Below are 26,867 nucleotides of genomic sequence, written 5' to 3' on the forward strand. Positions count from 1 at the left end.
TTGCTTTGTCTATAAAGAGAGTTTCAGTTTTATAAATTATTATATTAATATCTATTTACGGCAGATGAGAGACAGTATTGCTAATAGACGGTACAATATCAAGTGTAGATATCTGACTTAATGAGCAACCAAAAGCATATGCTGTTATAGCTACAGAATATCTAATATAGACTTGTGCATTAAATAAATATTCATTTGAACTTTGATTATGCGTAGTAAGTGAGTCGAATGTAGCTTCATGAAGATGTCCCATGATTTCTATAATGTCGTCTCGTGCTACAGGGGCATTCAACATGTTGACGATTTGGAACCAGACAATTTTCACAAACTTTGTTATAATATCCAGAGGGGCGTGTGCTGAGATTATCAGTGCTGTGATTTGAATTAATATCTTAGATGGAACACCAGCTCTAAAGAAACATGAGCGTTTTTTTTTTATAAAACAAAAAGTCTCTTACCCAGCATGAACGACAAGCTCCAGCCATCTCATACCACGCTCTATGCTATCTTTACTTCCATTTCTAAATTGAGTAACAAGTATATCTATTGCTGAACCAATTTTTTCAACTCGTGAGGTTTGAGATGCCTTTAGTTTAGTAGAGCATAATTTTGCTAAATGTTTGATCTCTACAGGCTCTTTATCCTAAAAAAAAAATAAACTTTCCCATAACATAAAAGCAAAGAAACACTTGCCTGCAAAACTCCAAGTTTATTAAATTCCTCGTATGCTTGATCAAACCATTTTTGAATGAGGGAATCAAGAACACCAAAGACTAGCTCATAGCTCTTCAATTTTAGTATATAGCTTACAAACTGTTCATATTTTTGTACAACATATTTCTAGAGTAAGCAAATGGTAAATTTTTGACGATTATATAAATGTTTTTTTGTTGCTTAATAATACATGTTTATACCTTTCTATCAAAATCTTCGTTCCAATCGGGCACAAGGCATGCCTCATTCTTGCTATCAAGAATAGATTGAATTGCATTATACAGCATATCTGCATAAACCTGCTTATCCATGTCGTGAATGGCAGCCATCCAATATGCAATATAGCGATCTTTTAATGCGGTACGCGTGGCTACATAGATAGTACTTGCACCACTACTTACACCTGCAGTGTGGTATAGTGCACTTTGTCTGTGCCGATTAGACATTTCACCCTTGATTTTCCTTGCAAAAGCTGTCTGGGCCCATTTGGTTTGCTGCTTATTAACATTGGAGTTTCCGGATGTTAGTTCAGCGTGTAGTGCAAGTAGCCTTTCATCTTCGTCAAATGTCCATTGCAAAATAGCGTATATAAGTCTTTCGTGCGTATATTTGGACATGGAAGGGTCTGGCCAGCAGCGACGAACCAAGAGAAGCAGGCCGCATTCGTTGATCGATAGATCCACATTATGTAGACATGCCTCAATCGCGTTAATTGTAGTATCAACCTTAAAAGAGTTGGGAATCGCAGAAGGAATTGGAAACAGACAGGCAACCGGGTTGCTCTCTTCCTGATTTGCTGAAGAAACCTCATCTGCACGAAAAACGACAGGTGAGCCATCCGATCTTTCAAATAAACCAAGATTTCGCATATGCTGAAGTAACATCTCCGCAACTTTTCGGCTCTTAAAGCTCAAATTGGTCATCATCCAAGAAAGCAAGAGGAATCGGTCTAGCTGTTCATGCAGAATTTGATCCTGATCCAAACTGTCTTCGTCTTGTTCCCAGGTAGGCATAGAATTCACCTGTAAAAATCCTCGTGAATCACCTGCAGAACGTCTTTTATCTAGTGCAGGTGGGGATGAACGATAATAGCCTGTAGGGCTTGATGGAGCATAGCTTTCTCCGAATAAAGTAGTCAGGCTCTTCATCATTACACTCAAATGGCTTAAATAACTCTCTTGGCTCAGTACACATTCTTTCACTTGACTTGATTGCTTGTAAAAGTCAGTAAAGAAGGCGGACCTTTTGCATTGGCTTGAAGTTAAATAGTCCCAGCAGATATCGATGGATGACGACAACAAAGAGCAAGAGCCCGTATCGTAAGGCACACGATTTTCAAAAGGATCGGCATTTTCTTTCTGAACAATTAGTGGATCCTCGCCATCGTCGCTAATCAGGATACATCCGGCAGCTACACCGCAATGAATAATATTATTTTGCAGCAATAAGGCGTTGTAAATCGTACCCACTTCTTCAAAGCTTCTTCCTTTAAGGTCTTTGGCTTTGAGTGGTAATGCATCATCATAGAATTCACGCAGACTTTTGGACAAGTCAGCTGCAGCCACACGCAAGTCACTTTCCACCAAAAACCGCCCTGGAAGACATTTTTCGAATCCTTCACCATTCTCCTCCGCCCTTGATAGACAACGGGGATGAATAAAGTGATTACAAAGAGAGCAGTGATAACACTGATGTGTGATACCCCAGATTGGCAAATGGCAGCTTGCACATGTCGTCAGTGTAAAAAGATTGACGAGATCAAATAGGTGTCCCATAAGACCAACGCGGGTCGCATTTGATTTGACATCCCAGTGGGTAACACCAAGATTAACCATCTGCCTGAAACGAGCCTCGGGGCGTATAGAGCAAAAGTGAGGCGTGACAACCTTTTGGATTCCACCTGCTTTTAGATAAAACATCAACCCTTGCTCTTCCTTGAGGGTTGCGTGGGAACAGTGGTAATGAAGACTTGCCCTACACTGATAACAACGAAGGCCGAAACCTTTGATCGGTTTAAAGCATTCCTTACAGAAGGCCTCCTCAAAATCATCATGCACCTCAAAGCCTCCTCCAGCCGGATGCTTGCTCTCTATTTCCTTTGTCTGCTCAAACAGATGCGGATACCATGTATGGTCCTCGGCCATATCCATAGGTTCTGGTTGGGTTGTAGCTTGTTGCTTTTGCAATCTTCGATAAGTGTCCGAGACTCTTGGCTCTGCCTGGTTGTCCTGATCTGTGATTTGCTCTTTTCTGCGTTTGTCTAAGGCCTCGATCTCTTCCTCAGTACTCATCAAAGATACAGGGCTTGTAATTAGTGCATGACCAACACTGTTCGAATAATAGTAAAATAATGTTTGACAAGCCCTATATCTAACTGAATTTGTGCTGTGGGAAATAATGTCAAGGATATCGAGATATATATCTGGTTTGTAATGCATCATGTAGCCAAGTGCTCGATGAAAGCTACGAATCGAATTGGCCTGCTTAGTCAGTGTGTAGTCTAAGCTTTCATTTTCTTTTTCATTCGACATCAGATATGGGTCGAGGTATTCCATCATGAAAAGCAAAAGAGGTGTAAACAATGCGTAAGTATAATGCGATTCGGGTTGGTGATGATTTGTACTATACGGTGATGATGGAGCTGTAAATCCATCAGTATTTGTTGCTTGAAGGCGTGTATCAATTGTAAGATGGGACATTTTTAAGGCACTTCCGGTTGCCGTATCTTGATCAGGGCTCTGAATACTAATCGTCGGTGTATTTTGCTTATTGTGAACGGTATGTAAAGTTTCTATTTTCAAATAAAATGATCAATAATCTTTGTTTGGATTGAGGGAAAATGCAAAACTTCAATTTACTTTGAGAAGGTTTTTTGGTATCATTTTCCGTGATGGAATTATGCGCATCCTTCTGATGTATTAATTTTGGTAATAGAGAATCTAAATATAAAGATAATAGTTTTCCAAGCATCGGACCGCTTGAGAAAGCCTCAAAAGCAGGCAAGAAAGTAAGACCGATACTGTAAAGACCGATTGTATCTTCTTGAATCTGAATGAGTATCAAACCAATATCGATCAATACACTTTGCATTGTAAATGGAGGTACGGACGGTTTTGGATTAGCTGATTTGTATCGACTGTCATTTGATATCAAGTCGCTCAAAGCGGACAATATTTTCTCAAATTCGGATCGTTTATCATTCTTCGGCTGTATTTGCTGAGGGAAGTATTGAGGCCATGTTTTCTGGAGACCGGGAAGGGCTTCCCATACGTGGTGAAGGAAGAGGTGAATTAACTTTAGATGAAATAGGTGTTGCACTAGGTGTGCGTATCCTTTAAAGAATACACTTATTTAATATGTGCTATTACTGTTTCTTTTTCTCTTCTTATGATTTACCCTTGTGTCAAGACTTGAGAGCTCAAACCGACAGAGTGGCATACCATCAAAGCAGATCTGAGTTTGATCAAAAGGTCAATTGTATCTTCGTTTTCAAATTGGTCTGCAGATTGAGATGGCAAGTATAACAACGAGGTAGGCGGTCGCTTCCGTTTGAAAATCTTTCCCATAATGTGCTGAATCATCTTTCGATATTCTTCTACTTTAGGTGATTGCTTTAATGGGGCTTGATGTGGCTGTATTGAAGGCTGATTCATCTCTGGAGATCCACCAGGAGAATGTATATTGATGATTGTTGCATTGGATTGTAAATTGACATTGCTGTTTGGCATTTCCAATAAAACAAAGTTTAAAAAGCCCCTCTTTATTAATAGATAGACAAATGAAGATGCTTGACTATAGATTGCTTTATATAATTTAAAGACCGCTACGCCAAGTGTGAAACAAAACACGCTACTTTTACAAATGTTATAAAAGCGACAAGCCTGCGCAACATTTTTTCCTGCAAATAGTATATAACTTGTTAATAGTTTACGCGTAAATTGTACGCACTAGTATTTTTATTTAATACTTATGTTTTAAAGCTGAATAATGGATTTATTTGAAGCATCTAATTACTGTCAACGCTTCTTAAATAATTTATTTTAATTAGCATTAAAAATATAGAATGATATACATGCTTTATTATAAAAAATATGAGACATGAGAAAGAAAAATGACTAAAATACAAAGAGAATGAATTAAAAATTAACTAAGCATACCGGCAATAGCGGCAGAAATAAAAGTACAAGCAGCACCACAAAGCATAGCAGAAACTGCCAATTGAGCGATTTCACCACTACGTTTAGGGGCCAAAGTACTCAAAATACCAATTTGCATACCCACACTACCCAAGTTGGCAAAACCACAGAGAGCATAAGTGGTGATGAGAATAGAACGTTCAGACAAGATACCCTTGTAAGTTGTAATGAGAGCCTGATATGCAACAAATTCATTGGCCCATATCTTGGTGGCCATGATTTGTCCAACGGTTACTACATCCTTATTTTCAATACCAATGAGCCATGCAACGGGCACAAAGATGTAACCAGTAATCAATTGAAGAGTTAAATTTTCAATAGTGATAAAATTACCAATCCAGGTTAAACCAGCATTGACAGCATACAAAAGAGCAAGGAGGGAGATTAAGTTGGCAATCATAAGCAAGACGATGTTAATACCAGTTGTTGCACCAATACCAGCAGCGTGAAGGATGTTGGATGGACGATCATCATTAGGTGGTACACTGATTGTATTAGCAGTTAATGGCTCATCAACTTCAGGCATACGCATCTTGGAAACTGCTAATGAACAAGGAATAGACATGATACAAGATGTCAAAAGAGCTTCGCCAGATACACCCATGGCAATATAGCCATACAAAACGGAACCAGAAATGGTGGCAAAACCAGAGCACATGACTTGGTGCATTTCAGAGCATGTCAAGTAAGGCAAGAAAGGCTTAATGAGTAAAGCGTTTTCACCTTGTCCCAAAAAAGGTGAAGCAACAGCAACAATGGATTCTGCACCAGAAACTTGCAAAATTGACATGAAAAAAACAGCACATTTTTTCAAAAGCCATTGAAGGGCATTGATGTAGTAAAGCACTTGGACAGTTGCAGCAAAGAAAATGATCGTAGGGAAAACGGAGACTGCAAAAATACCGGAGTTTGCGACTGTTTCACCAAATACAAATGAAGTACCATTGGAGGCTTTTTCGAGGTAACCTTGAGCAAAAGTGGAAGCCCACTGGAAAATATCATGACCAACAGTACAGCGGAAAACAAACAAGGCGAGAATGAATTGAAGAAGCATACCAGAAAAGACGGTGTTCCAATTAATCGCTCTGCGATTACGAGATGTTATATACAGAATAGCCAAAAAGACAACCATACCAAACAAGGCAACCAAACGCTGAAGACGAGTCGATTCAGGTTTTTCGGGTAAGCCAAAGACAGTAGCAACAATGACACAAAGTACCAAAAAACCGTAGGCAATAGTACGATAGGTCTTGGGAATCTTCATGATAGGTTTACCCACTGCACGAACACAATACATCCATGGTTTAGTAATGATGGTTGTAGGTATATAATTGAAAATTATTTTAAGGACGACAAACGCATAGATTAAGCCCAAAATAAGATTCTCTTGATTGTATCCTTTAGGTACTTGAAGAGCATAAGCAGCAGCAAGGAACCCGGTGAAGATGAGAAAGTAAGCAAGACTATAAAGGGAAAAAAAATTTAATTTCCCTAAAAAAAATTTTTTTTTTGTAACCGGAATAAGCCTTACTGGAAGAACATGATGTATCTTCGGTAAAATTTTTGGATATATCCAGGTTTCTTGTCTACTTCATCATCATCATCAACGCATATATCATCTACCTTTTCGTTAGACACAGTGGGCATGTCAATGGCGGTAGACATTCCTTTGACAGATTCAGGATTCAGGTCAGCATGTGATCTGGCAGCCATAGAAACTTCATTGTTCTTGCTATTGGCCGTCTCTGTTCGAGAGATAGGCAATTCGTTTTCGTGAGACATCTAGCTACAGGTAGGGATAAAGGATGCGTTCGATCAAGAGAAAACAAAAGCTTCTTTTTAATGGATATTTAAAAGAAGTGTAAGGGTAATGATAGGTTGCCTTTTAAGAAAAGGGGAACGATATACGTTGTTCTTTGTTTTAAAAAACTCAATATACAAAAAGAAAAAGAGAAAAAGGAAAAAGAGAAAAAAAAACGTTTCGTCTGTGCGCTTATATACAAACTACTCGATCTTAATTAATCACTATGGAAATAAAAAAAAATTTTAATTTGTTTACTTTACAAACGGCGATTTACTCGGTTCATAAAAAAAGAACAATTTATAAATGACTAAAAAATCAATCACGTTTAAATATCCAAAAGCAACTTTCGGGTAACCCTGGATACTTGACTCGCCCTTGGAAAACCAAATATTGTGGGAATAATTTTGCACAATACAAACATAAAAATAGAGCACAAATGTGACAGGTCGCACATGGCTATAGCGGAATGTTAATTATTAACCTTATCGTCAGTTTTTAGGGGTTTGCACCTTTATATGGTATATCGAGATGAATACAGGGTCAGAACCCTTTAGAAATCCAAATATTGATTTCTTTTTAAGAATTTATTTTACAAAGTCACTTAACATATATAGTGCTTTTGTTAATGCTTCTCTTTTTTCATTTGCTTAAATCACTATAAACCCAAAATGAGTTTCGTGATTCATTCAACTTTAAAGCTATTGACTTTCCTTGAAAAACTCACGCTATTGCAACAATTATCCAATCATTTTATTTTTGCTTAAACAGCACCAATCATCAAGTCCATATTATTTATTTATTAATTTTATAACGGAGCAAACTATTCCTTCTTTGGTTCTTGGCAGCGCGCGTGACAGATGAATAAAAGTTTACGTATGCCACACCTCGACATGAGCCCTAAAAAACTACATCCATAAAGTGCAAGAGAGATTGTATCAACAATTGTATTCAAAAGCTATACATTGTCTAAAATATAAATCCTTATGATATTACAAAACAAAAAAAAAAGGATTGAGGAATTTACTTATAACTTGCAATAAATACAAGCTTGCATTTTTTGTTTCGTTATTGTATATGATTTTACAATTTTTTATCGTTGATAGTTTTTTTAAAAAAACTTTATACTTACTTTTTAGTCACTATTCACTTAAACTCTTTATTACCAACATTCTATCCATGTAAATGTATTATCCTTAAAGAAAAAATAACTTTACGCATATCAAATGGTTTGTCATTACCTTTCCTACACATTTCGATGCCTTTAACATCGCTGGTGCTTGCATTCAGCAAGCAGCGTTATATTTTCGTTAGATTCAACTAAAATTAATAGATTAAGAGCACCTATAATCTAAAGCTCCAAGCTTTTTACATGTTTATATAAAAGAATACTTACAACACTTTATATTATGGCATTTGTCTACCGCTTCATCTATAAAAAGACTCAAGATAAAGCATTCCTTCACTATATATTTCCTAACAAAGTCGAGTTTTCTTGTCGTCACATGCGTACTGCCCATATTGATCACACTAAGCATTTGGCTTTCAATTGTCCGGCAGAGCAAGCTGCTTGGTAAGGAGCTATTCAGGAGCTTCTCTAAGCAGCAATAGATACGCAGAACATTTCTTGAGCCTTTCAACATTGTATTTTTACCTTGTATGTTACTATCAAATTTTTAATCTGTCGTCTACATTCGTGCTCATTGTTTCCCATGTTAATATAAGGAAATATCTGGCAGAACATTTCCAAATACAAACTTTTAGCAAACCTTTGTATTTTATAGAAACCACAATGATATTGAACAATACGATTTATAGTATGTAGTATCCTCTGTTTTAATTGTTATATTTTATATAATTCCTCGAATTTTTATTTTCTGTATTTGTTTTCTTTTATTATTGATTTCTCTCTCCTTTCCATTGCATCTTTTAGTTTGCTTGTGTTTCACAGAATTTCTTTTTCTAATTAACGCGGAGAAATAAAGAAAACCCTTTAAAAAAGTATGAAAAATTCAATAGAAACTTTTCGATTTTTCACAAGGCGTTAACCGTGCTTTGCTGAAATCAAGTTATTCAAGGAAAATCCTCAGGCTTAATAAGACCTATAATATTAGTTACAAATTATGATGTTTCTTTTTTTTGTCCTTTGGTAAAACATCAGTTGGTTCCCAGTACTACACCATTAATTTGCTAGGACAAATAGCTGTTTTGCGGGGATTTTCTTTTTCAAAAAATACAGAGCCAGTATTGAACAAAATATTACAAAAAAGTATTGCAGAAATGAAATAAAACTATTGTAATGTGACGTGTAATAGCGTAAGTGAGATACTATTGACTTGATTGCATATATGCCTATTAAGAGTCTGTCTGTTTGCTACTGAACGCCTTTGCCTTCTCGTCACATCCTCAGTAACACAATTTCCATTTTTTCCCGGGTTTTCTCTCCTTTCTCGTACTTCATCCTTCAAATTTGGAACAATCCGAGTGAACTTTACTGAGAAAAAAAAAAAATGCAAAAATCCTTTATAAGGAGATAAAGTGAGATTTAACTTTTTTTTATTTCCTTAGTCTGATAGACTTAAACGTAAATCCTTCAAAGGAATAGGCGTAAAATTATTAATGTCAATTCCAGATTGCATTAGCTTTTCTCTATAGTGCGTTGGAACTAATTTATGTATAAGATCAGGTCTAACGGAAAGCTCTAATAAAATTTAATAAATATTAGAAAGGTTTTTCTTTTCAATTTCTTCTTTAACCTTCTCTTGTAAAATTAAATAGCTCGGGTAGATCACGCCCGTTCGCCATTTTTGTCTCTGGATTACGAAGTTCATCAAAAAATGGATGAACCATAGCTTCACTTGCGCTCAATCTCTTTCTAGGATCATACTGTAAGACGTGTGATAGTAAATCAATAGCTTCAGGTGGTGTCCTTGATCTAAAAATCTATTTTAAAAAAGTTACTCACCTAAAGTAACTTAGTATGCGTGTATTATATTACCTTTGCTAAAGAATGAGGTTTAATAGTTGGAAATTTGTGTTCCTTATAATTTGGATTCATGACCAAAACTTCTTCCTTCGTAGGAGTACCCAAAACCTTGATGATTTCAACTAATTGATCTATTCCGCTTTCACCTGGGAATAAAGGCTGACCCAGCAACAACTCACCCATAACACAAGCAGAAGACCAAATATCTATACTGAAAGTATATTGACAGGCGCCAAAAATCAATTCAGGAGCTCTGTAATAGCGTGAACAAATATAAGCTACATTCATTCCACCCTCTACTAGCATTTTGGCACTACCAAAATCACATAATTTTAATTCACCTGTGACCGGATTTACAAGGAGATTTTGTGGTTTGATATCTCTGTGACAAATACCCAAAGTATGAGAATAAGCAAGTGAGCGAAAAAGCTGATACATGTACAGCTTGACAATCAACATAGGCACTCCTTGCTTTATTTTGGTATAGTGTCGACACACACGATAGACCGTATCTGGCACGTATTCCATAACTAAGTTGAGATATATTTCATCTTTCTATTCAAAGTAACATAAATTTCCATACTTTCCTTCTACTATTTATCTATTTAACCTTGCTATCTCCTTGAGTATAAAAGTATGCTTTTAATCCACAAATATTAGGGTGATGCATTGTTCTCATTATTTCTAATTCTCTATTCTATTTAGAAATGTGTCAAATTTCGTCCAACTTCTTAAAAAAACTGTATACCTTGAATCGTCTATCCTGCAATACTTTTTTAATAGCAGCGTCTTGGTTATTTTGGGTTAGTTTTATGTGATATACGACACCAAAAGAGCCATTTCCAATCACTTTTTGGTGAATATATTCTAGTTGAATATTTTGTCCACTTATTCCATCCTTGGCTGGTACACGTAATGCCCTAAAAGAGTCAAATGCATCGGCCACTAGTAAAAAAAGTTATTCGTTTATCACAAAAAGCGAATAATTTATTTACCCGAAAATTTGAATTGGCTTAAAGCAGACATTTAAAGTTAGAAAAGAAAAAAAAAAAAATACAAAGATAAAAAAAAAAATAATAATTTAAGCCCAAAAATTAAAATAGAGAAAGATATAAATAGCAATGTACCAAATTTACTAAAAAAAATAGCCTCTCCTTTTCTTTCTTTAATGGTGATTTCAATAAAGACCAAAAAAGGTCTCATTTGGAAGTCTGGTTTAGTTTTTCTCTTTGTTGGGTTTTTTCTTTGGTTACTTTACCGTCCTTCCTCAACCTTTATCTTATCCGACAGCAATGGTAAAAAATAATTTGAGAATCGTTATGTTGTTTTTTGCAATTATTGTTTTGTTAAAGGGAGGTATTTATTAGATAAAAAACAAACAAAAAGTTGCTCTTCTACAAAAGACGGGCAAGTTTCAATTGAATATGCCGTCATGATTGACGCTGGTTCATCAGGTTCAAGAGTGCACGTCTATCGATTCAGTGTATGTGATGAACCCGTATTAGAAAACGAAGTATTCCAGATGCTAAATCCAGGATTATCGCACTACGAGAACAATCCTCAAGAGGCTGCTGCCTCTCTGACAGAACTTTTGGATATTGCTGTTCAAAGCGTCCCTGAAGAAAAGCAAAAATGTACTCCGATCGCCGTCAAGGCCACTGCCGGCCTTCGTCTTTTGGGTGCTGAGAAAAGTGAAGCAATTCTGAATGCTGTACGCAAACTTCTCGAGAGCTATCCATTCCCTATTGCAGGAGACAATGCTATTGAAATTATGGACGGTAAAGATGAAGGATTGTACGCGTGGATCACTGTCAACTATTTATTGGGCAAATTGAAGAATGATGGACAGTCAGCTGCGATATTCGATTTAGGCGGTGCCTCAACTCAGATAGTGTTTGAGCCAACTTTTGTTAATTCGAGTCGGTTGGCTGAGGGCGATCATAGGTATCAATTAGAATATCAAAATGGCGTATTTGACTTGTATCAGCATTCTTATCTCGGATATGGTCTCAATGAAGCTAGAAAGAAGATTAAGACACAAATAATTGATATGTGGAAAGGCAAGGATCAAGTGTATCATCCTTGTTTACCAGACGGATACAAAGAACAATTCGAGTATGAAAAAGAAATAGTGACTTTGATTGGAACTGGTGCTGGACATGCTGCCTGTCGAAATATCATTGAAAAAATATTCAATAAGGACAAACTTTGTCAAACAAGTCCGTGTGCATTCGACGGTGTTTATCAGCCTCTGCTAACAGAGACATTCAGGAATAGGGACCTTTATGTCTTTTCCTACTTTTATGATCTCACGCAGCCACTCGGCATGCCTTCTGAATTCTCAGTTGAAGAATTGGGCGAATTAGCTGATCGTGTCTGTAAAGGGGAAACAAGACCCTTTGAGCATATTCCTGAAGCACTTAAACATTTAGCTGATGATCCTGATTACTGCTTAAACTTAAGCTATATTTATAATTTATTAAGATTTGGTTATGATATCCCATCCGATCGTTTAGTACGCACTGCAAAAAAAATTAGAGGAGCAGAAACCGGCTGGTGTTTAGGTGCATCCATTGCTATGTTAGACCAAGTTGATTTATGTAAAACTTAGAATATACATTAAATAATAAAACTCTCTATTTAATAATCTAATAATGTTCTTATGATGGAATGACGCTTTTTTTTTTTTTTTTTTTTTTTTTTTTTTTTTTTTTTTACATCCATCAAGTTTAATAGACATCAATATTGGTATGATTTTAATTTTTCTCGATTTTGACTTTCTAATAACTATAGATAATTAGGATATTTATGTCTCTTTATTCAGCACATAACATCTATGCCTACGGGTTGATTAAGTATAATACACAATGTTCTCAGCTTGGTTAGTTATACAGGTTAATTATTTCGTCAATTCACGATTTTGTTCTTCAGTAAACATATCATTGGTCAATACTGCCTCACTGCTCCTTGAATCACTTGAATCGAAAATCATTTGGCTATCATTTCTTTGAACATTAATTGAAGGTGTGAGAACCGTCTGAGACTTAATATAATTTAACTTGTCTTGTTTCACTTTCAAATATTCTTCCAAACTGACGAGACGATGAAGACGAGTTACTGGTCTTGGAAATGCAACCTCAGCAACTGGCAAGTTCCAGCTACATTTAGGTTTGGCTCCTTCCACATCACAATTCATACAGACATATTCAAGTGATCCATCTTGTTCTTTAAGTATAACAGGTCGCTTACAGAAGCAAGTGGGTACTGTGAGAGATCTCTTTGCATAAAGATTAGTGACTGAGAACATGGCACAAAAGGAAAGATTATAAAGTGGGCAGGCACTCAATTCTCGATGATCTGTGGCTATCCTTACACTTTTTTTTCCCATTAATTTTGCTTTTAACTTGCCCCAGGAGTGCATGTGCATGTGAAAGCCACAAATATAATTTATCTGAAGTGTTGGATCATCAGCCTCCATTTGATAGTTACCACATTCTAAGATAGGGCCATATTCATGTGTAAAGACAAGGTGAGCTGGTTTTTTGCAAAAACATAAGGCAGGTTGAGAAAGAGCAAGGTCAATCTCTAATTTGGTTGGTTTATGTGTACTCCTTTCGGATAAACAGTACTTCTTATCTTGCGCTATATTTAAGTGATGGCACATTGTTTACTCCAAAGCAAGTGGAAAGTGAAAAAAAAGAAAAAGAAAAAGAAAAAGAAAAAAAAGTCATGAAGTTTAATTCATGACAATTGATTTAACGTTGATTTTTTAAAAAAGGTGTATTTTGAATTTATCTTGATTTATTTTATAGTTGAAAATATCATGATTCTTTTTTACTCTTTTATTATAAAGAAGTTGGTGGCTATACCATCTTCATCATATACAATAATGCATTTTTCTTTTTCTTTGTGTTATTGTTTTCTCAGAAATTCTACAATGTAAAGAGAGAAGACGCAATAGCATAATTATATTTCCAATACAAAAACTTTAAATAACGGTAGATGCTTTCCACACTATGATGAGACAGAATTGGGGAGCAAAAAGTCATAGATGATCCACGCAATATTACGATCTTAAACATCCATTTTAATAAACTATCCCTTTTTACTTTTTTAAACCTTTGCAACCTTTTTTTTTTTCATTATTTATGACTGGCCCAGATATTGAATAGAGCTTTCTATGCCTCCTATCATCATACGTACAATATAAATAGAGAGGGAGGGTTATAGTTTAGTATTTTCTCCCAAATAAGATTTACATATGCACGTACTGTGATAAAAGTAACAGACTATCGGAGATATTTAATTTTCACTGGGACATTAATCACTTTTACTTATTCTCAGGCCAATCCTTCGCGTTCTTTATGTAGCTTATGAAAAAGGCGTGAATAACAGCATAAAGACTATTCTTTTTGCAATCTCTCCTTTCTGGACTTTATTTACAAAAGCGTTTTTAATAAATGGAGAAAACAGGCAGCAATGTTGGTATAATGCCAATATCTGACAGCAAACGGAGGATTGCGAGAGGAAGCCCTCTTTTCAATAAAGGCCAAGGTGCTATCTAAGATATTTATTTTCTCCCTTTTAGTGAAGGAGAAAAGATGCATTATATTAGATGGGATGAAGTTCCTAAACAGTCATCATCAGAGCGAATAACAAATTCTAATTAGAAATAGAAGAAAGGATAAATGTTCTTAAATGATTCACTTTTGCTTTTAAATTAGAAAGCATTTAATTAATGTAGGGAGTGACCCTAGGATAATTAAAGGAAAGTTTTCTGCGTACTTATACAACAACAATAATGCCTTTCAGGTTCCTCTCCTTCTTCAATCTTGTTTTTCTTTTTAAAATTGTATTCTAGGAGCATTAATAACAGTTGATTATTTTATCCAAAAAGAAAAAAGAAACGAAAAGAACATGAAAAAAGTGAGACAGAAACTCAATGAAACTACCTTGCAAGAAGCATCAAGTTACCTAGTCTACAAGACAAATAATTTTTTTTAAAATGAAGAATGATAAACATCACAGAAATCATATGCTTGGTTTGACTGGCATAAGCATTTTAAAAGAAGCGAAAGCGCGCTTCTGAATGAGGAAAAAAAAAAAAAGTAAATGATTAAGGGGCCCTTTATATGTTTTATTCCACTCTCTGTAGCAGCATAGTAACGAGGATTATTAAAAAAGGCACATAGAAATTGAAAATAGCTTTTGTTTCAAGTTGAAATACCACGACAGCGTGTGTCCTAATTCTTTCTTTATATGCCCAAGTTATTTGTAGTATATATTTTAAAATCTCTTTCTTACCATAACTTATGTATATTTGTTTGTCGCTCAATAAACTCTAAAGTTTATTTATCTTGCTTTCTGATAAACAGCATTTCATAAAAGCAAATCTTTATATGATAAAACGATTTATTTAAAATGCAAAATAATTGATATTGCGAATAAGTATTGTAATATATACAGATAAGAGAGATACTAAAACACTAATCGATAAAGACAGTGTAAATAAATCCACCGGCCAATCCTCCCAAGATAGGAGCAAACATAGGCACAAGAGCATAATAATGATGCACTGTAAAAACATCAATTCCCCAGCCAGCAACGGCTGTAAACAGACGAGGACCAAAGTCACGAGCAGGATTAAGGGAAAATCCAGAGGTGTAACCGATACAGAGCGAAATGGTGGTGACACCAAGAGCAATCATGGCACCTTGAGCTGTTCTGAATGGCAAGTTGTTTGGATGACCGGTGACCATTACAACAAGTAAGAGCATGGCGGTACCAACGACTTCAGAAGCCACAGCAGATCCAGTACCAACATAGAGTGGAGGGTAAGTACCAAAGATGCCAGCTGTACCCAATTCGCCTAAAATCTGACGCTTGCCATGATCAAATTGGGAGATGGCAGGTTCAACAATACTGTAGAGTAAAGCGGCACCGGAAAAGGCACCCAACAGCTGAGCAGTGATATACATAGGTACTTTTCGAATAGGGAATCCACTAAATACCCAAAAAGCGATCGTGATAGCAGGATTCAGATGACCGCCCTAACAACAACCACAAAAAGATAAGTAACATCTTCTTAAAAGATATGCATGTATAACTTACAGATACGTGGCCTGCAACACAGATGCCAATCAATACAGAGAGGCCTATAAAAAAGCAATGAATATTTGTTATTTAGAAAAAAATAAAAATAAACTTTATGGTTATTTACCTGAACCAAGGGAAGAGGTTAACCATGATTTTGATTTTTCAATGTTTAACGTTTGTTCTGCACAGAATCCACAAGTCAACAATACGAGGATAAGAGTACCAATGAATTCAGCCAAGAATTCTCTATGCTATTTTACTCTTAAATATAAAATGATCAAAGAAATATATCTTTACTTACTTGCATCTTGAATTCTTGTGATCGTCGCACGAATTTTTGGTAGCTCGATCTTTGGCTTGTACCAAGTTCATCTGAGTTGTATAATGTTAGTACAGATGGCTCTTTTGATTGTTTATTTTCAAATGGAATGTCTTCATTATTAACTCTGGAGAGGTTATTATGTATGGCAGTAAAGGATGAACGTGTAGAGTACATTTATGATTTATCCAACCAAAAAAAAAATTATTTGGCTTTTATATTCATGACATCTCGCCCCTCTTCAGAGATAATAAGGATTTCAAAGCTTACCATTGCTATTATTATTAACCTTGTAAGTATTATTACTAGTATTATATTCTTGACGTTGATCAAATGAAGATAACAATGGATCTCTTTCGTTGATAGTTAAATCGTCTCTTAATGACATGTTATGTTTGGAAAGAAGAAGTATGTCTTGAGGTACCTTTTATCTTATTTTTTTAGCCCGCTTTTTTTACTCCGAATGTTACACTCTCTCGTTCTCCTGTTTACTGTTTCTCCATCAGTAATTGTTGTATTTTTATAGAATAAATGATTGGTTAATTATAAAATATTATATATTGTAATCCCCCTCCTGAAGAATGACGACATAAAATTAAATGTTCATAACAAGTGAAAGAGATTATGAAGCGATGCGCTAATCAATTCAAGGATGCTTCTTTGTTCTTCTTTAGCAAGATCAAGGGTGGGATGAACTGATAATATGACATCACAGGGTATTATTCAACCTTCAGGGTCCAAAGTATATCTTCATACACAGACATTTGAAAAAGCTGAAACTATTTAGAGGGGGTATTCTATTAAATACATTGTGTACTGCATTTCTTGTAACAATGGAGAAAAAGAGGATGTATTTATGAAAGACTTTATCTCATTCTGATTTATAAAAAGGTACATAGTAAAGAGTAACAAAATTTAAACATAAGAAAAAGGATTTGGATATTTTGTCTTATTTTGTTATTTTAGTACATGTAGGGATCCTATTGTTTCGTTGCGTTGTGTAATCTAGATTTGCATCAATAAATCGTTTTTATAACAGGTATGAATAGAAGGAGCTTTAAGAAACTACAAATAAATATTCAAGACAGGTGAGGAAGTGTACATTCTTCTTTCTACTAGGAAAAAACTACTACAATTTATCGAAGAAGTGGACATTATTATTAAAAATTATTTTGAAGAATTTAGATTAACAAGATTAAATATCAAACGCACTTGATGCACACATTGGGACTATATACTTTAACGTGAGAATATGTCTTCATTACTAGAATGAATAGTATGTAAACAATAGGTATAAATAGTATAAAAGCACTTGTAAATGATTTTACTTATCGATCTTTATCAAGAAGGCGGGAAGAAGGAGGTTGCTGTTAGTAGGTTTTTTGATAAAAACTCAAATGCATTGTAGTGCTGGATTAGGGTTGATACAGTATAAAATTTACTCAGCATAGTTTCTTTCGAAAGCTTTTATCTAACTTATTACATACTGAAAAGTGCCTGGACGCTTAAGAAACTTTGCTTACATAGCTACTCTTAGCTTCCTGTCATTGAATGCATACGTTTAACAATAGCAGTAATTGAGACAAATGGTCGGTTTGCGTAACTTGGATATAATGCGATCACTCGTCTGCTTTTAAAAATGCTGAGCGCACACTTTGCTGACAAAACTAGCATTGCTCACACAATACAGCTTCTATAATCAAACATTCACACATGCTTGTAAAAGAATAGCCACAGTCAGCTGTTTCTCCCTTTTTATTGGCCAGATTTGAAATATTTCGCGATTAGAGCGAAAAAAAATGGCTGGTCATACCTTAAACAAGACTTGCTTTTTTTTTTTCAGTGAATTATTTAATCATGTCTTCTCTTACATCTATTGGCGTTAGTATGTTATTTTAGTGCTTTTTACAAAAAGAAAAAAAGAAATCAATTACTAATTTTCATTAAAAAGACAAGAATAAAAAAAAATTTGGACCTACAATCAATAAAAGTAAGAATCGTGTCAAAAAGCCTTCAGAAGCATCGTCCTCCAGTCAACCAATTTCAATTCAACAATCGTCTTCCTCTTCTCAATCAATCGCAAATCAATCAACATCGTCCTTTTCTCAACCGATCACAAGTCAACCACCTGCCTTAAGCCAACCTGTAAGCCAACCTGTAAGCCAACCTGCAAGTCAACCTGCAAGTCAACCTGTAAGTCAACCTGTAAGTCAACCTGTAAGTCAACCTGTAAGTCAACCTGTAAGTCAATCCGCTGAGATCGCACAGCATAAACCCACTCCAGAACCAAAAACAGAGGATCTAACGGAGGAAGAGCTAGCAATCAACAGTCAAATTGAAACTTCTGCAAGTCACCCAACCAGGGTAATTCCTGCAAAAGGGATAGCAAAAAAGTCGGCTCGTCCCAATATACCAAGAGTCATTGCTGCACCTTCACCTTCGGACGAACATAATACGGTTGATGTGCCTGTAAAGAGAGAAGAAGTTGAAATTGAAAAAATACCATCTTCACCCAATACTTCATCAACAAACGATAATAGAATACCACAGCCAAGTAGCAGCATTAACGCTTCACAAACAAGCCGCGCATCAAAATCAAGAGCTTCAAAATCAACGACCAGCACTGCAAAGAAAGGAAGTACATCAAGAAAGACACAAAACAAGGATAAAGGCAAGGCAAAAGAGGCAAGCACGCTTGAACCTAAACGAAAAAGCACACCTATTAGTGCTGGTAGTAAACCCACAGCTATTGCAATTGGTATAGGAGTACCTTCCACAAGCGCTACAACCCCTAATGAAGAAGAATCACCAGCCAGCAAACGTAGAAGGCTGATGATGGAAGCGGCCAAGAAAAAGAGGGAAAGTGATTTCCGATTACCAGAGAACATGAGGACTCTGGATGATGTTAGCGAGGATCCAGCCAAGCCCGATTTACTTGAAAAATCCATGTCTTATTTTACAAAAGATATTGATGGCGTTGTTAGCAAGACATTCAAAGAAATGGAAATGAAGCGATATGAAGAGTTGAAAAAGGCAGAGGAAGCAAAGAAGATGTCATCTGAAGAACTTGAAGCATTCAAGAAGAAGGAGGAGGAAGAAGCAGCTAATAAAAAAAAGATAGAAGAAGCTAAGAAGGCTGAAGAAGAGAAGCGTAGAAAAGAAAAAGCAAATTCTGTGCTACAAGAAACGTAAGGATAATACAAAGGAAAGGATTAAAAGTCTGACTTGTATTTGATTATAGATCCACTGCACCTCAAGTAAGATTAGTGAATGGACAAATTGTGCTTGATACAGATTCGCTTACAGTTGAAAGAGCTCAAGCAGGGCAAGAGTTTTATGATGGAGCAATGGAAATAGTTGAAGAAAATTCAATGACCAGAAAAGTAAACAGCCACACATACGGTAAAAGACAAGCATCAAGCCGATGGGGGGCAGCTGAGACAGAGTTGTTTTATGAACTGTTGTCTCAGTTTGGTACTGATTTTGAGACAATCTCAAAAGCAATTCCTAATCGTACACGAACGCAAGTTCGACTCAAGTTTAATAGAGAAGAAAGATTGTATCCAGAGAAAGTAACTGAATATTTAATTTCTAAAAGAAAGCCAGCAAGTAAGTTGCATTGTTTATTTGTTTTATTATTTAATTAACCAATTGAATATAGACTTGGAAAAGTTTAAAGAAGTAGCAGGGATTGAATTAGAAGCTGTCCCAGATGATTTCCATGAGATGCAATTAGTTTAATAATAGTAGCAATAAACGAAAAAAATTAGCATAATTTCGTAGTCATGGCTTGAATAACGCCTCCCTTTTTTACTCGAATGACGGATCCTTTATCTCCAATTATTGGTTTATTTGAAGGACCAAGTTTGGTTTCATCTGTGAGAATGTTTCCGAGGTGGATTAATTTGACTATTTGAATGGATGGATCCAAATAAGGTACAAGCTGCTTTTTGATACTTGCCACATTCAGATACGGTGGTTCATTAGCTAACCCAATTTTGATGTCTTTATTAGTATTTGTAAGTCGAATAGTGATTGCATAGTCGAATTCAAGAGTAGGAGTTGTTGGTGGAGTGTAATAGATTTCATCGTCCACTGAACAATAAGAAGAAGGACTAATAGTGTCAGCTTGTTCTTTATCTTGAATTAAGATTGTGTGAGCTTGATTTATTTGCATTATAAGTGAATAACAATGATAGTAGTAATAAAAAAAAAAGAGGAAAAAAGGGTTGTTTTAAATACTTGAGCATTGTTTTAGAACACGTCTTCTGACACTATTATGAGACATAGTAAGAACAAGATGTCATTATTGCTTAACTTACATTCATCTTCGGTGTTATTAATATTGAATCTCTGCTTTACATAAGTAGAGAATAAAATGAATTCAATGACTATCAAAGTGTCAATGAATAGTTGAATTGATCCACAAGCAATGAATTGTGCTGGTGATTGTGTAAAGACAAAGTAAAACAGTTTAAATCCATCGCCCAAGAACTATCGTAAAGTAAGTGAAATGTCTCTTTATGTCTATGATTTACCCATGAAACAAGCACAAGTAAACTAAATCCTTGGGTTGACCTATGCCTATAGTTGGATATACATTGTGGTAAAGGCAGTGTACTTTCAATTCCTAAACTAAGTACACCCAATATCTCAATGAAAATCGAATGAGAATGAAATACAAGATAAAGCAAAGCAACTAAAGTAGTAAATACTAATAAAGTAATTATATAATTCAAATAGTGCTCCCAATGCCAAAAGGTGCTCCGTTCGTATCCATTGGCTTCTGCTTCCAAGTCTCTATCAATGTCTGACGATGAAAAAGATGCTCTCAATTCACTATAAAGCACAGGATGATCTTGTCTATATCGTACTGCTATCTCCAATAATATAAGCATAGAGATGATCATAAATATACTTTGAAACAATAAGGTCGTATCAAAGCGTTTTCCTAACCTTTCTTTTTTGTTAAAATTTTGATATTTGCTTTGTTTTTTTTTTTTTTATCTTTTTTACCAAAAGAATATTCTCAAAATACTGCACAAAGAGACAATTTAATAAGTAATTTTTAACCTTTTGTTTGCATTTACTTTGCAGATAAAAGTATAGCACATGTCACTAGATTAAAACCAGCACTTGACTTATTTCTTTTAATCATAAAATACTAACAAACGCCTTTTAGCTGCTCATATTATTTTACTATCTTTTGTTTTATTTACTTGGTCAATGTATCCAATTACTGGACCAACTATCATTGCAATCGATAATATTGTGGATGCCATATTTTTTTTTGTTTAAAAATAATAACAAAAAAGGTAAAATGACTTTTTACCTATTTAAATCGTTAGTCACAATATTTAAAAAAAAAATAATTATGTACATTCATACTTTCTTCACACATGTTTCTTTCGCACTCTGCAAATAAGCCATCTGACAAAAGTGGCACCTCAGCTCCTTCCAGCCCATCAGCGAGCTCCTAATTAAATGCCAAACAACCTAAGTCCGTGCCGTACTCTAAAGTGCACCGACTTGCAACTAAAATTCAAGAAAGTTCAGTACATGTACCGAATGTGCCATCTTTGTCACTTTCTACCAATTCATCATCAGAAATTTCTCAGGATGCAGTTCCTGTAGTTATTAATACTGTCTATTGGGGAGTGTCACAATCTCCCAGCTCACTTTTCTTTGATATGACCACCCGTAAAGAGTCTGAAGTACTTTATACAAACTCGCCTTTTATCTATTTTTTTGTGGGTCAATTGGTCCACAAGCCTGGTGCTAATTGCTATCTGGAAATAAATTTCGACGATGAGGAAAATAAGAATGAGGCAATTGCTAAGAGTCTTCAGTTTGATAATGGACATATTATCATTCGTCCCGCTGTGGGCCTCACGTCCGATTCTATTATCAAAAAAATAAATCTTCAAAGACTTCCTTGGCTCCGACCTAAAAAACTGCTGGCCGGATTGACTGCTACACTTAGCAATTATGGTGTTATACGTGATGCTGGGATTATTAGAGACGCCGATACCAGCACTTTCCTCGGCTCTGGTTACGCCACCCTTGAGATTACACCCACTCTTGTCTCTGAAGGTCAATCCCCATCTCTTGAACTATTCCATGTTCTAACGTGAATCGACCCTGAGATTTCTCGATGCGGTAAGATCTTCATTCATGCATATTGGAACGATATGCCAGTATATTGCAAGTATTGTCATAAGACAGTGCACAATGCTACGGCCTGTCCTGTTTCACCTAGTGGTGGACGTGTCTATTATCGTTTTTGGAACGCAGTCATCTTCGTGCCGACTGCCCCCCTTAAGAAGACAGGCCTTGAACGGTCTCGTCAGGGCAAACCTGTCGCTAAAGATGTCTTCACTTCGTTTCCTCAACCGAACATTGAGTCCACTACAGATATCCTTTCTGATTCTCCTATGCTCTCTACTCAGACTATTCAAACGGGCAAGGAATCTGCTGTTCCTATGACGAGGGAATCCCTCCATCCTGACCCTACCGCTATCGACGCCACTGATAGCCCTTCTGCCTCATCAATTTCAGCTCAGTCCAAGTACGCCCCGACTTCAGCTGCTTTTTCTGATCCGGAAATTGATATCACGACTGCTGATGACCTCGCTACTAGCATGGAATATGACGAGCCTTTTGTTATGTTCTGGTAAGGTAATTATCAAAACAACAACAAAACCAAAAGAATACTTTTTGAGACTGAACTTTAAGACAATCTTCATTGTTAAAAAGAAATCATTACAACGTCTACTATTTATATTCTTCTATTAGTTGGCGGATAAATGAGTAGTTATGAGCGTAGATCCAATCATTGACATGTTTGATTAAAGAATGATCACTGAATCGATTATGGAAAATTGTAATTCGTTATTTTATAGATCTTATTGTTCTTTAACTGATCTGGGAGAGTTGTCCCGTCTTCATTGAGAGGAAAGATATATTTATATGAAATACCTCCAGTCAGATCAAAGTTGACTAGGTACCTGATCCATTATTATTCATTTACAGAAATGATGAATAGTAAAGATCATGACTTATTTAGTATTCATGTTTACTTTATAGAATGAATCTAATAGTGATAGTTTTATATAAAAAAAAAAGAAGAATATATTTTATTTAATAAAGATTTAAATTATTATCTTTTATCAATTTTATATACTTCTTTTAGTTGTGATTATTCAATGTCCATTATGATAAGACGCTGTTCTACAGCAATCATATCACCATAAGCACTCTATATTAAAATCGTGTGTATATCAAATGATTTCAATGGCAACATAAAAACAGCAAAGCTTAGTCATTTGTTTCTTTATCAATGGCTTTTTATACTTTTATTTCACAGTAAGAATAATATAAACAATGCAGTGATTAAATACAAAAAGATACATAGGATTAATTGTCACTTTTGATGAGAACTTGATCCATAACCAGTCTAGACACGTTTTTTTTAAGCAGCTTGACATTAACGACCCAGTCTATGCTGCTAATAATGGGCTCTTGTCATATACAAAGATTTAATTGGAAGCATTAAAAGAAAAGAGCACTAGAACTTTTCCATCAATTTGAGATGTTTGGAGTTGTTAGTGATTAGGAAATCAAAGAGTCGCGTGGTTGCCTTTTATTTCATTAATAACCAAAATATCAATGATTCTGTAGACAATTCAAGATCTTGCATGTCTAATATAGATACTAGTGACATGCATGTTGCTTGCAACAATACGATAATATGTTTTCCAGTATTCGTGACTAGTTGTAACCTCAATTGTGAGTCTAAATGGTTATTACCAGACAGGTTAATGAATTATGGCAGCCATCAATTAGATAAGGAGTTATTAAAATTAGACATCTGGGATCGTGTCTATTTTTTTTTTTTTTTTTTTTTTTTTTTAGAATGAAAATGTATCTGATAACATTCATTTTGATGACTATAAGACATGCTGAATGGGGCTCTTTTGAACATGGTTGTATCTGCCACTTTTATAGCTTTTTTTTTCTACGCGGATTGTGTTGTAGGATATTATGGACATGTAAACAGACTGTATTAATCGTTTAAAAAGCGGGATAAACAATTATAAATAAATACTAAAAAAGCTGAAACTTTCTTTAGATATTCTACTTTATTTAAACATTGATAGTTGAACCTTTCAAACGCGTATGGACCTGCGGTAAGATGAAGTTAATGCAAGTTTAAACGTAAACTTCCCCTTTATCCTTGTTTATGACGTTAGCCAATCAAATCACAACCGTTGACGGACTCTGAGTTTTTAAAAAAGAAATCAGATTTTTTTTGTATCAAAAGGAGAAAGAGTGATTATTAAATAGTGTAATATGAATTGAACCTTGTTTTATTTGTATTATTATTACATAGAATGAAAGCATAAAGAGTATCTTAATCTATTTTTTTCTTAAATTTGTTATGGTTGTCAGGTTCAGATCTCCTTCTTGTAGGTCTACTCGTATTTGGATGTTCTGAATGATGATGTTGATTAGATGATTTTAGTAGCGGCATAGATATACGATGAAATAGTTGCTTAGATTGAGTGATTGGTTCATGCATAGGTTCTACAGGTGAATAAACTAATGGCTTAGGTGGATATTGTGTAATGGTGGGTGGTATAAATGGTGCTGATACAGTTTGTTGTTGTGGTTGTAAAGTAATAGTAGTTTTCATCATTACTTTCGTTGGCTGACGATTCGATGGAGTAGAAGAAGCTGTACTTGATCTCTTGTTACTCTTCAAAGATTCAAATTTTGATCTCAAGAAAGCAGATGATCTTTTTAATAAGTCACTGGCAGAAGATGTTCTTTGTCTGCTATTGTTATCACTGTCTCTTATTTCTCTAATCGATAAATCTTCTCCTTCTGATTGTTCTCTTATAGGTTCTTCGGCTGTGGAGGCTTCTGATGAAGGTTCCTATTTTTTTTTTTTGATATAAAAATGTCAAATTACCAAAATTGGGTGAATACACGTTTAATACCTCTGACAATAGGCCTAGTTCAAAATGAAGTCGAGATCGTCTTTTATCAAATTGACGTAACAGATCTCTCGAGAATGAATCATCTTCTTGCAGTGATATATGCTTTGGTAAAGAAAGTACATATGAGCCTTGTGTCATATCATAAGAAAGAGAAAAAAAATGAATTTAGAAAGAAAAAAAAAAAAAAAAAAAAAAAAAAACAAACAAATAATAATAATAAAATATGAAAAAAAAAGAGAAAAAAAGACAAAAAAAAGTTTTTTTTTATTACTGAATGCTTGCACGTGTAAGATTTCTAATGACAAAATATGGTACAAAAAAAATTGACAAGCAATAATGAGGAGTAAAGAAGGGGGGTATAATTATGTAATCAATCAATTCAACTTTAAGTTATGTTAAACCCAACAACCTTAAGTCTTCATCAACATCTCGCGAACTAAGTCCACTTGGGTTGGGTGCCATAGGAAATCCAATGGATTTCTTAATCTCAGTCAATTCATCCATTTCCTTTTTTTGTAAAATCATTTCTCTTTTCTCAATGAATAGTAATCGATCTATTACAAGCTGTATTCAGTATCAATTGGTACAATTATTTAATTCATCTTTTGATATTTGATTTAAATACTTACGTTCATTTTCAATGCTCCATTTCTTATTGTTGATGCTATTTAATAAACCTCGTCTTAACGCGTTTTTTTGTGACTGTATTTAATTTAGTTAATTCAGTGACATGTAGACATGAGCAAATAAATTTACTATAAAATGGACATTTGCTTGATATTCAAGTCCTTCGTACTGTCTTTTAAAGTTAGCATATTGATATCTACGCCATTCTTTTGCACTGTTGATCCTTTTCATTTTCCTTTCTTCTATCTCCGCCATTAATGATAACAACTCTGGGTGTGTACCATTGGCAATCATCAATGCTTCATTATTTAGTTCCAACATCTTTTCTTGGTACATTCTAATATCTGATATATCAATCATTCCTTACATATTCTTTTCTCATATAATCTTCTTACTTGTCCCTTAGCCGGGCAAATTCAAGTTCAATATGCGTAAGTGCAGCAAGTGCTTCTTTATGCTTTTGTTGATAATCGTCATTATGTTCTATAATAATCCATTTAACTTTTTTTGCAATTCCCATACTCCTTAAATAGTATCTTACCTGCCTCTTCTTCATCAACACTCACTTTTTCTTCTTCCTTCTCTTCACTTATTTCATTATTCACTTGTTGTTCCTCTCTTTGTTTTGTATCTTCAGTTTGTTTTTTTCTTTTAGTTGGTTTTCTTTCAGATCTTGTCTCGGTTTCAGAATCACTCCGTTTTTTGTTGTTTTCTTCTCCTTTTGCACCCTTTTTTCGTTTTCTGGCTGTTTGTTTTTCCGGTGAAGCGACCCTTGAGGGTTGAGGGTCATTAGATATAGAAGAATGAGACAAGTTATCATCGTCTTCATTTGACGTTGAGCAGGAAGAACCTGCTCGTAATATATTATTTAAAGCTGACAGCTCATCTTCATTCAAATTCTCTGTTGGTGTCAGTGGCTCCCCAAATTCCTCTTCGTCTCCACTCAAAACAGAAGGTGAAGAGCCTAAAGATAACTTTGAACTTTGTCTAGTGTTTGACTCATCCATGAAAGAAAGAATAAAATATTATGTAAAAAGAATAAAAAATGGAGATTGTGGGGGAAAAGTGACGTCGCCCAAAGGAAATATGCAGATCACATGCTTTCTTGACTTGGTAAATAATAAAA

The 26,867-nt window shown here is 35.1% G+C and overlaps 11 protein-coding genes across 11 annotated transcripts; 3 read left to right on the forward strand and 8 right to left on the reverse strand.

The window, feature by feature from the left end:
* Window positions 1-55: 55 nt before the first annotated feature.
* RO3G_15941 (uncharacterized protein) lies at window positions 56-4,442 on the reverse strand (the record flags this gene model as incomplete). Its single annotated transcript, XM_067670525.1, has 6 exons — window positions 56-410; window positions 459-643; window positions 811-840; window positions 915-3,505; window positions 3,573-4,008; window positions 4,155-4,442. The coding sequence occupies 6 exons, from the start codon at window positions 4,440-4,442 to the stop codon at window positions 56-58; spliced, it is 3,885 nt and encodes a 1,294-aa protein (XP_067526626.1).
* A 415-nt stretch (window positions 4,443-4,857) lies between these two features.
* On the reverse strand, window positions 4,858-6,692 carry RO3G_15942 (uncharacterized protein; the record flags this gene model as incomplete). Its single annotated transcript, XM_067670526.1, has 2 exons — window positions 4,858-6,373; window positions 6,442-6,692. 2 exons carry the CDS (start codon window positions 6,690-6,692, stop codon window positions 4,858-4,860), a joined length of 1,767 nt encoding a protein of 588 aa, XP_067526627.1.
* A 1,363-nt stretch (window positions 6,693-8,055) lies between these two features.
* On the reverse strand, window positions 8,056-8,354 carry RO3G_15943 (uncharacterized protein; the record flags this gene model as incomplete). The annotated part of the gene is made up of 3 exons (XM_067670527.1): window positions 8,056-8,075; window positions 8,108-8,143; window positions 8,225-8,354. The coding sequence occupies 3 exons, from the start codon at window positions 8,352-8,354 to the stop codon at window positions 8,056-8,058; spliced, it is 186 nt and encodes a 61-aa protein (XP_067526628.1).
* A 921-nt stretch (window positions 8,355-9,275) lies between these two features.
* Window positions 9,276-10,723, reverse strand: RO3G_15944 (uncharacterized protein; the record flags this gene model as incomplete). Its single annotated transcript, XM_067670528.1, has 6 exons — window positions 9,276-9,412; window positions 9,468-9,654; window positions 9,710-10,252; window positions 10,308-10,394; window positions 10,446-10,642; window positions 10,693-10,723. The coding sequence occupies 6 exons, from the start codon at window positions 10,721-10,723 to the stop codon at window positions 9,276-9,278; spliced, it is 1,182 nt and encodes a 393-aa protein (XP_067526629.1).
* A 406-nt stretch (window positions 10,724-11,129) lies between these two features.
* Window positions 11,130-12,213, forward strand: RO3G_15945 (uncharacterized protein; the record flags this gene model as incomplete). The annotated part of the gene is made up of 2 exons (XM_067670529.1): window positions 11,130-12,075; window positions 12,182-12,213. The coding sequence occupies 2 exons, from the start codon at window positions 11,130-11,132 to the stop codon at window positions 12,211-12,213; spliced, it is 978 nt and encodes a 325-aa protein (XP_067526630.1).
* Window positions 12,214-12,596: 383 nt separating this feature from the next.
* Window positions 12,597-13,004, reverse strand: RO3G_15946 (uncharacterized protein; the record flags this gene model as incomplete). The annotated part of the gene is made up of 1 exon (XM_067670530.1): window positions 12,597-13,004. The coding sequence occupies one exon, from the start codon at window positions 13,002-13,004 to the stop codon at window positions 12,597-12,599; it is 408 nt and encodes a 135-aa protein (XP_067526631.1).
* Window positions 13,005-15,183: 2,179 nt separating this feature from the next.
* On the reverse strand, window positions 15,184-16,500 carry RO3G_15947 (uncharacterized protein; the record flags this gene model as incomplete). Its single annotated transcript, XM_067670531.1, has 5 exons — window positions 15,184-15,747; window positions 15,809-15,852; window positions 15,918-16,044; window positions 16,095-16,195; window positions 16,383-16,500. 5 exons carry the CDS (start codon window positions 16,498-16,500, stop codon window positions 15,184-15,186), a joined length of 954 nt encoding a protein of 317 aa, XP_067526632.1.
* A 1,469-nt stretch (window positions 16,501-17,969) lies between these two features.
* On the forward strand, window positions 17,970-19,853 carry RO3G_15948 (uncharacterized protein; the record flags this gene model as incomplete). Its single annotated transcript, XM_067670532.1, has 5 exons — window positions 17,970-17,997; window positions 18,064-18,353; window positions 18,507-19,300; window positions 19,354-19,721; window positions 19,774-19,853. 5 exons carry the CDS (start codon window positions 17,970-17,972, stop codon window positions 19,851-19,853), a joined length of 1,560 nt encoding a protein of 519 aa, XP_067526633.1.
* Window positions 19,854-20,366: 513 nt separating this feature from the next.
* RO3G_15949 (uncharacterized protein) lies at window positions 20,367-21,394 on the reverse strand (the record flags this gene model as incomplete). Its single annotated transcript, XM_067670533.1, has 5 exons — window positions 20,367-20,386; window positions 20,435-20,606; window positions 20,651-20,951; window positions 21,203-21,276; window positions 21,332-21,394. The coding sequence occupies 5 exons, from the start codon at window positions 21,392-21,394 to the stop codon at window positions 20,367-20,369; spliced, it is 630 nt and encodes a 209-aa protein (XP_067526634.1).
* Window positions 21,395-21,802: 408 nt separating this feature from the next.
* RO3G_15950 (uncharacterized protein) lies at window positions 21,803-22,789 on the forward strand (the record flags this gene model as incomplete). The annotated part of the gene is made up of 2 exons (XM_067670534.1): window positions 21,803-22,242; window positions 22,372-22,789. The coding sequence occupies 2 exons, from the start codon at window positions 21,803-21,805 to the stop codon at window positions 22,787-22,789; spliced, it is 858 nt and encodes a 285-aa protein (XP_067526635.1).
* A 1,736-nt stretch (window positions 22,790-24,525) lies between these two features.
* Window positions 24,526-25,252, reverse strand: RO3G_15951 (uncharacterized protein; the record flags this gene model as incomplete). Its single annotated transcript, XM_067670535.1, has 2 exons — window positions 24,526-25,050; window positions 25,115-25,252. 2 exons carry the CDS (start codon window positions 25,250-25,252, stop codon window positions 24,526-24,528), a joined length of 663 nt encoding a protein of 220 aa, XP_067526636.1.
* Window positions 25,253-26,867: the final 1,615 nt, after the last annotated feature.

This window comes from Rhizopus delemar, genomic scaffold, assembly GCF_000149305.1.
Source record: "Rhizopus delemar RA 99-880 supercont3.18 genomic scaffold, whole genome shotgun sequence".
NCBI lineage: Eukaryota > Fungi > Mucoromycota > Mucoromycetes > Mucorales > Rhizopodaceae > Rhizopus > Rhizopus delemar.